The 9,682-nt window shown below is 41.7% G+C and overlaps 1 protein-coding gene across 1 annotated transcript; it reads right to left on the reverse strand.

The window, feature by feature from the left end:
- Positions 1-8,542: 8,542 nt before the first annotated feature.
- LOC127130105 (uncharacterized) lies at positions 8,543-9,682 on the reverse strand. The gene has a single exon (XM_051059173.1). The coding sequence runs from the start codon at positions 9,680-9,682 to the stop codon at positions 8,543-8,545; it is 1,140 nt and encodes a 379-aa protein (XP_050915130.1).

Consider the following 9,682-nt stretch of genomic DNA (forward strand, 5'->3'; position numbering starts at 1 on the left):
GAACTTGCTTGTGCTGTTGCTTGGTTGTATAAACCAATTGAGGTATAATGATCTTTTCTCCATGTAGTCTGGAAGACCTGGCCTGTTACTTGGCCAGGCACCTGTCTGAAGTCCTCCTTAAGAGGCAATGCTTGTGATTATTTATTTTTGTCCCCAAGCAGGAAAAGACCTTGATTAAGGCAATTGGCAGATACAAGAGATGTGCAATCCATCTCCTGCTATTCTTGTTGAGTCGTCCCTTTGCTCACACAACTGGTGTTGAGGCATTGTGGATCCTAACCCAAGATCCTTGTACAGTTGTACAGTTGAGTCAGTGTCATAAGTGTAGAAGGGTTCCCACTTTCTGAAACCACACTTCTTTGTCTGAAGCTCTCCCTGGCCAGGGATAAGAGCTGTGAGGCACACCCCTCACTCCCATTTCATCTGCTTCACCCTAACTCTCAATGTTAGGGTTAAGAGCTAACATCACCTGATACAGTTGGTTTGCTTTTGCAGCCTAACCCTTTGTTTGAGCCCACTTTGTCTGGATACAGTGTGTGCTAATTGTGAATGTTTATTTTGTTTTGATTATGCTTGCATGCTTTGCTTTGCCTGTTTAGGATTAGCTTGCTGCCTGAGCAAGATAGATAGCAAACCTTAACTTAGGGATGATATGCATGATAACATCTAGGCTCGAGTCATAGTCTCCCTAGTTGTGTCTCCCTTTGTATCTGGTTAGGCTAGTCTTTCTCCCATGTTAAGGGGAACTACGTTGCCCTGATCCTCATACCAGATGAGGTACGTAGGCAGGAGGTCTTCCGAGATCTCTCCGGGCACCCTTTTCTTTTTTTTTGAGTGCGTTGTGCTTGACAGCTATCAGGCTCGAGTTCCCGACTCCCTGTTAGTCTGTGTGTTCACCCTTTTTGAGTGTGTTTGCTTGACAGTTGCTAGGCTCGAGTTCCCGACTCCTTAGTAACTTGTTGCTTGTTTCTTCTTGTGTGTGAGTTAGGAGACGGATGTAAGCCCAACAATTGGCATTCCGTATCCTCTTGTTGTGTGCTTGGAGTCCGGTATAAGTCCATCAAGTGGCATCTGGTTTCCAGTGTGGGTTTGTTTGGTTCGGAAGTTGATGTAAGTCCAGCGATTGGCATTCGGGTTCCATGTTTGCCTTTTTGTGTTTTGTTTTGTTTCGGCGTGTGTGAGCCGAACTACGGTAGCTCTGATTCTCGTTCCAGACGAGATACGTAGGCATAGGATGCGATATCCTAGCGAGCCCTCTCCCCTCTTCTCCCACCTGTGTTGTGTGTGTGTGTGATGTTTGTTTTAGCAACCTTTTCTTTCTTTTAGAGCGTGGATCCCGTCGAGTACGACGGATGCGTAGGGGTGCTAATACCTTCCCTTCACATAACCGACTCCCGATCCCATTCTCTTTGGTCACGAGACCTTGCTTTTCCCAGGTTTACTTCGAGCGTTTCCTTTCCCTCTTTTGGGATAAATAACGCACGGTGGCGGCTCTGTGTTGTTTTGTTTTAGCCCGCCGGTTGTTTTTCGCGGATGCGACAATGTTCTGATAAGACCAAGCAAACACATCTGTATATTCTCTGAGAAGATCTATCATTTTCTCCTTGACATCCGGGACAAGCGATTCCCTAATCTTGACATCCTTTATATCTTCTTCGGAACCCAAGTTAATCACTTATATCGGCTCTTTGTTAGGCTAAATGGCCTTTTCTTATTGCTTTAGTAGCTGGGAGATCTCCTCTAAAATCTCTTCATCACTTTCTTCTTCGATCTCAAATACAGGGAAATCAAGGTTGGGAGAGGGCATATGGTCATTGGTTTCAATGGGTTTGACATTGATTAATCTGCACACATGATTTATGCTTGTTTTTTTAGAATAAAATAAAAAATGGAATTTGCATGCAGATATGAAAAGTGTTTTTTTTTTGTTTTATTTTAGGTTACCATTTTTCGAAAGTCAAAAAGTAAAACAAAATGGAAGACAAAATGAACATTTTTATTAATGATAATGGGAACTTGAAACAAAGCCCAACAAAATACTCTTTCGTCTTAGGCAGAACAAAAGGATTTTTTTAAATAATAATAAAATATTACTTAGAAACATGAAAAATTGTGGGAACATCAACGACTATCCAATTTTGCCAGACCATCCCATGCGTCACGAAGCTTTATGCATCCTCTCCGGGGTTCTCTTCAATGACGACATTTGCTTCAGGTTGAGTAGGGTCAATGAATCCTCCACTTCAGAAAGTCTCTTGAATAAGATGGAGAAACGTGTCTTGTTAGCAAACTTGGAAGATGTAGGTGAAAAGCCAAGGCCTTCACGAAATTTATTTTTAGGGAGACTCACAACATGTCCCCATCCACCTGTTGAACCATCTTCGACTAATTGACGTGCATCATTGAAGGAACTAATGGAAGCTCCACTCTCTTGTACATTCTTGTCAGCAATAGATAGAGTTTGAAATTGGTTTCCAACCTCGTCCTCAGCATCGACGAAATAAAATGACGATAAGGACTCACCACTAAAGCTTCTTCTCCACATTATGTGACCAACTTCCCCTTCTGTAATACCTCAAAATTCCCCCCCCCCCCTCCCCTCATTCATGCATTCATTTTTAGGTCATTTAACATTTCATATTGCATTTCATCATGTCAATCAGAATCAGATCCAAGAAGCTTGAATGTCATCCAAGACACTTTCTGGGTCCTATCTGGGTGATCAGTCAACACAAGGGAATGACTTGAGATACTTCCAACATGTTCAAATGGGGCCTATTCATCAGTCAAAACGTTAATCTTGAAGGAGCAAAAGTTTGTTCATGAATTGTCATGCTCGCTAGGCGAAGCCCACGCGTTTCGGAAAAAAAAAACGAAAAAATCTTGGACTTGGACCTCTCTCTTTTTGAGCCCACAAAGTTACAAAAATCAGGTTATAAATTCTAGACTTCCATCTCCCAAAAAATCCTGGGAAAAAGATAGTGAGAGAAGAGCTAACAGAGTTCAGAGCAACCTCCAGAGACTGAAAGGAACTCATCTGCAAAGAGCCAATTCCATCTCATATAAACCCTCAGATTGCTTTGCAAACCCAACCGGGCAATTCAATTTCATTCGATCTCTCCAATCGGGTTTGCCCTATTTCCATTACTCTATGCTTTCAATTTGAATGCTCTGAATGTATGAGGTATTATCGTTAGGTTTTGCATGTGGGCACATGTTTTAGTATGTATGGCATGTCTTGATGTGTGGATCCTTGCCCCTGACTTTGAATTTTGATACCCTTTTGATGCATGTGTTTAACAAGAGGTTTAGGCCTCCTACACTTGGTTGCTTTTTGTGAGCTCTTTTTGTGAATTTTAATGGCATGATTCATGTGGTTACATTTTGATTTGGGGCAACTCTTGATTGCGCCCCATCTTGTCACTCTAACCTGTTTGTTGAGTTTTTTGTGAGGGCTCACATGACTCCTGAAAGGATAGCTTGCTTGGCATTCCACTTTATTTGTGGGATACCATTTGGAGATTTATTCTGATTACCTGTATTGACTTGCTTTCTTTGATGGTGCCAGCTTGAGAGATCTCTGGGTTTCTTATTTCTTTAGTTACTGTTACTTCGGATCTTTATCCGTGTGGTAGATCTCTTGATCCTTTATCTTTCTCGCATTTTACCGCTTTCTTAGCTGGAAGACCTCAATAGGAGGCAACGTTTTCTTTTGTTTGTTTACTTTTGTGCCCAAAGACCTCCAAGAAGAGGCGTCAGTGCTAAAGACCTCCCTGAAGAGGCAATTGACGGATAAAAGGGATTAGTAATCAATCCCCCGTTATTCAGTGTGTCGTTCTTTATGCTCGCACTACGTGTCGATGCTTCAAAACAAAAGCCCAAGGTCTTTTGTCCGGTCAGTCAGTGGAGAGGGTTCCACCTTTCTGAATCCCCACTTTTTGTCATAAGCTCACCCTGGCCAGGGTTAAGAGCTATGGGATCTTATCCTCATTACCCTTTTGATCTGCTCACCCTGACGTTCAATGCCAGTGGTTAAGAGCCCATTTGATTACCTTTCCATGGCTTGTTTGTTGAGGTTGATATGACCCCTCTTGGCTAAAGCTCTACCCATGTATGTTTGAGCCCCCTTGTTGGCGTGTTTACTTTAAGATACATGTTTTGTGTGGTGTGATCGTCTCCCCATAGGGTTGCTAGGCTTCGTATAGTCTCCCGTTTGCATGTCAATTAAGGTAGCGCGGTTCCTTCGTCTAGGACTGCCTTTTTGCATGAGCATCCCTAAAACACCCCAACTCATTGATTTTTCTTCTCCTAAGAACACGTTGACTCCTTCTACTACAGGCGAGTAAGTCTCCAAAGGTCGAGCATCCGGTAGATTGTGTAGTGACGTCGTTCATCCTAAAACACAACCCTTACCCCCTATAGTTAGCCGAACTACGGCTTGCTCTGATTCTCATTCCAGATGAGGTACGTAGGCATAAGACGCGATGTCTTAGCGAGCACACTCCTCTTTAACCCCTAGGTAGTCGAGCTACGAAGACTCTGATTCTCATATTCATATGAGATACGTATGCAGTGGATGCGACATCCGTGCGGGTCATTTTCTTTTGACCCCCCTTTTAGTAAGTAGTACATTAGATATACACGTACCCTTTAGACAAGAACAACAAAAGTGGATCCCGTAGAGTACTACGGATGCGTAGGGGTGCTAATACCTTCCCTTCGCATAATCGGCTCCCGAACCCAAGACTTGGTTGCGAGACCTTGTCTTTTCCTTTCCTTTTTCCAGGTTTACTTCGAGCGTTTCCTTTCCCTCCTTTGGGATGAATAACGTGCGGTGGCGACTCTTCTGTCATTTCTTTCTCGCCGGTTGTTTTTTCGCATCTCCTTTTTCAGGTTGCGACACCTTCCTTACAAACTTGAGCCTCTGGTGAAGAGTTGAAGTGACATCCATTGCCTTATGAATCCACGGGAGAACCAATAAACAATTGTAAGAAGCATATATGTCCATCTCTTGAAAGGTATGTGGGCCAATGGTCATGGGGAGATCCACCTCACCGATGACAGTCTTTCTGGAGCCGTCAAAAGCTTTAACAATAACCCCACTAGATCTCATAGGATCTCCTTGAAAAGTCAATCTAGACAAGGTTAATTTTGGCATGACATTGATTGAGGAACCTGTGTCCACCAACATACCGAATAGAGAATCAGTAAGGCAATTCATGGAAATATGCAAAGTCATGTTGTGATTCTTGCCTTCTACTAGGAGTTCTTCGTGACTGAAACTCAAATTGTTGCAGGTAGTTATGTTAGCGACGATGATGTCAAATTGGTCAATTGTTACGTCATGGTCGACATAAGCTTTTTCAAGAACCTTTTGTAGAGCCTCCCTATGAGCCTTAGAACTCATCAGCAGGGATAAAATAAATATCTTTGAGGGGGTTTGTAGGAGCTGATCTACAATTTTGTATTTGCTCTTCTTGATCAATCTCAAACCCTCATCGAATTCTGAATTAACATTAGCCCCACTAGACTCTTTCACAACATCAGGTTTATTATTCACAATTAGCGCCTCAACTTGCATTTTTTTCCTAACTGAAGCTTCAATATTTCTTGGCGATACCACAACGAATACACACCCGCTTCTCGTAAACCCACTTACATCGGCAATGTTAACAACAAATGAAATAGAGGGTATATGAACCTTTTTTCCATATTTGATTATGGTAGCTTGGCACTTGTAGGGTACGACTTTGTCAGATCGGTATGGAGCTGGACCTGGTAAAGAGATAACCAAAGGAAAAATCATAGAGTTGTGACTATCAAAAGTAATCTCCAAGGGTTCGGGAATGTTAAAGTGAGGGATTGTAACATTGACATCATTCTCGAGATTTATGGGATGGACAACAATGATAGTTCTTGCATCCAACAATTCTTAGATATCTCGTCGTACAAGGGGCGCGTGGGTTTATCAAACAAACTTCACAAGCGGTATAATCATGTCATAAAATAAAAGCAAGCTGAAATAAATTTTTGTGAATCCCAACCAAAGATCCTCTCACGAATCTCACATTGTAGACTTTGTAATTACCTTGACAACATTCAACCATATTTATAGGAGATTCCTCATGTAAGGGTAAAAGATCAGCTTGTACCATGTTGACTTGATTGAAATTCCGGTCCCTGTTAACTCGGATAATCTTGTTGTCTATTTCCTTTTGCAAATCTTCCCTTATAATACGACAACCACAAAGAGTTGTACGGCAAAGTCTGCAAACCGCATAGTTGTGTGGTGTCATATGGATGAGCTCACCCAATTTAAGGTGCATCTCAACCAGATCTCCTTATAAATAACGTACATCGTAAACTCTGAAAGTGCCAAGACAACCTCCCACCATGTTCATAGAAGCTCCTCCATCTTGAGGTAGAGGATTGACTTGTACATTTGGATTGACATCTCTGAAAGACAAAATGCCTCTTTTGATTAATCTTTGGACATCAGACTTCAAACCATAATAGTCTTCTAAAATGTGTTCGGGTTCCCCTTGGTGGTAGGCGTAAAAGTGGTCAGCTTTGTACCAATATAGAAGTTTCTCTGGAACAGGGGGATGAGGTCTAGTTTTAATGTGTTTCTTGTCGACCAAAGATGGGAATAGTTATGTGTAAGTCATAGGTATCAGATTGAATTGAGGCCTTCTTTGAACTTGATTATTGTTGTATTGTGGACGGGCATGTTACTGAGGCCGTTTTTGCAGTTGCAAGATATTCTACTGAATGTATTGAGGTTGTTGTTGTGTAAACTGTGGTTGTTGTTGTCGTTGTTGAACTTGTGGTTGAGATTGTTGTAAGAACTGTGGCTGGTAGGCTGGAGCTACCGCTGTTGAGTTGGGAACTAGAGTAATTGCTGCAATATGTTGTTGTTGATATCTCTGCCTTGGTCTTCTGTGTACCACCGCACTGACATCTTGCTTTTTCTTCTTAGGGAACCCAACTCCGAACTTTTTGACGCTGCTAGATGGACCATCTTCCTTGACCAATTGTCCCTCAAGGACACCTTCTTCGAGACGCATCCCCATATTCATCATGTCATTGAAATCACTTGGTGTGCTCGCTATTAAATTGTTCATAGTAGAAAGGACTTAGAGTCTTCAAGTAGATCTTAGTCATTTCGCTTTCTTCGAGAGGAGGACAAATATGGGCGGCAACATCGCACCATCTTTGCACATATTCCTTGAAAGTTTCCTTGTCTCTTTGGAACATATCCCGGAGTTGATCTTTGTCCGGCGCCATATCGACATTGTACTTCTACTGCCTGATTAAAGTTTCACCTAGAGATCATTGAATGTGCGGATATGGGCACTATCCAAGTTCATGTACCACTTGAGACCGACACCAGTTAGACTGTCTTGAAAATAGTGAATTAGCAACTAGTGGTTGTCAATTTGAGTGGACATTTTTCGGGCATACATAGTTAAGTGACTCCTTGGACAAGAATCCCCCTTGTACTTTTCAAAGTCAGGTACTTTGAATTTGGCAGGTATTTTGACATTTGGCATAAGGCAGAGATCGTGGGCATTCTTCCCAAATAGATATTTTCCCCTAAGGGCTTTAATCTCTCTTTGCATCTCAGCAAATTGATCTTGGAATTCGTCCATTTTCTCATATGCTCCCATACTCTCACTTGGAGTGGCGTGAAAGATGGGCTCTTAGTGGTATGGAGTAGTGTGTATCACAAAAGGTGGCACTGACATGATAGCAGGCATTACGGGAGCTTCAGGAACTTGTGGGCGGTAACCTTCTAACACATAATTTGGTGACATTCCCCAAGGGAAATTGGGGTGCATCTGATACTGATGAGCGCTCACATGCGCTACAGAAATGGGTATAGACACGACCTCTGAAATTGCAGTTCTTTGAATAGGCTCTAGGGGTGGCTGATTCTGAGCAGCCACCAGTGTTTCCATCATTGTTATGAGTCTCTTAAAATTGCCTTTGAGTGAAGCAACTTCTTTCCTGAGTTCCTGGTTTTCCTGCTCTAGTTGTTCCATCATTTTCTAATTACTAGCTCGACTGTTGTACTGGTGAAACAACTTGTCTATTAGAGTGAAGGACAAGGATAAGTCTCGAGAATACAAAAAATGTAATGTTTAGTATGATGCATGATATGCAATGCAAATGAATTTCAAGGAACTTTAATAATCATAATTATTGCAAACATCATGGAGAGAAGTGTTACTCTTTTGATAGATGAAAAATCTCATTTCATTAATATTGGGAAGATTACAATTTTTGAAGTACACTTTCAAAAGATACAAGGAAAATAGTTATAATCCTAAAGAAGTTGCTGAGAAGAATATCCAATCCCTCTTTGTAGCTTCCTACTAAGCTCCTTGATTCGGTCCTTCATCTGAGCCTTTTCAACCACTAGCTTATCGACAATCATCTTCCAAGCGCCCGAAGTAGGAGGATCATCTGAACCAGGAACCGACTTAACGCTAGAGGAAAATAAATCCTCTTGCACCTTTCTCTTCTTGTTAGAAAGCTTTTAATCATTCATTTGCTTCAAGTGTCTTTGAATCTCTTCATTCTCTGCGTGGACGATCTGATACTTGTTCTTCCAAGCATCCTTTTCCCGTTGCATCCTATTCAAAGCAACCTTGAGTTTCTCCGTGTCAGTCATGAAAATGGGAGAAGGTTCTTTAATAGTTAAAGATAAAGGCTCTTGTCGAGGATAAGGAATTTTTAAACTGGCGGCTCTAGCTTGCATCCATTGGAGATAAGGATCCAAAGAGATGCAATCTAGATTTGCTAGAACTTCTCTTCTTTTCTTATGGATGTGGCGCCAGGCATGCATAATCTTTTCTTTAAACACTTTGTTGTCTTCTCCTTCCTTGAAGAAGAAACTCTCTAAGAAGATGGTGTTGGGCTTGTCCTTCATTGGGTATCCAAACTGACGGCGGGCCAAAATCGGGTTATAGTTAATGCCTCCCTTTGTACCAAGAAGAGGTATGTTAGGAAACTCACCACAACTATCAATAGTTGTCACCCCCTCATAAGCACGATCAAACCAATCAATGTTAGAATGAGTGAGAGACATAATCTTTTGTGACCATAGCAAACCATCCTTGAGGTCCCAAAAGGCAGTAGACCGAGGCAAGTGAGAAATAAACCACTTGTAGAGAAGAGTCGTACAACATATGATCATTCCTCCCTTGTGAAAATTCCTGAGATGGACTGAATGGCACACATCTGCAAGCAAGGTAGGAACTGAATTTCTAATTAGGAATATTTTGATAGCATTAATGTTAACAAAGTCGTCAACATTAGGGAAGAGGAACAATCCATAGATGAGCAAGGGAGAAATAGCCTCAAAAGAGTCCATGCTCTTCATGCTAGAAAAATAATGAGCCTCATCTATCAAGAATTTAGCAGGTAAACCAAGAATTCCTCCTTTCGTAGTCAGATTAGCTTTGATCTTAGGAATCCTTAAATGTGTAGCTCCTGCAATGTCTTGATGCTTTGGAATTTCTTCTAAACCCGAAAAGGGGACTTGATCGGGAATGGGTAGGCCAATCAGGTGGTAAAACTCCTCTAAGGCAGGCACAAGCTGATAATCTGAAAAAGTAAAGCACTGGTACAATGGATCATAGAACTGAACCAATGTAACAAGAACCCCCTCTACCAT

This window comes from Lathyrus oleraceus, chromosome 3, assembly GCF_024323335.1.
Source record: "Lathyrus oleraceus cultivar Zhongwan6 chromosome 3, CAAS_Psat_ZW6_1.0, whole genome shotgun sequence".
NCBI lineage: Eukaryota > Viridiplantae > Streptophyta > Magnoliopsida > Fabales > Fabaceae > Lathyrus > Lathyrus oleraceus.

What these genes read in the sequence shown, in the direction of transcription:
- LOC127130105 (XM_051059173.1), bottom strand. Translation starts at nt 9,682, where the DNA reads ATGGTAGAGGGGGTTCTTGTTACATTGGTTCAGTTCTATGATCCATTG.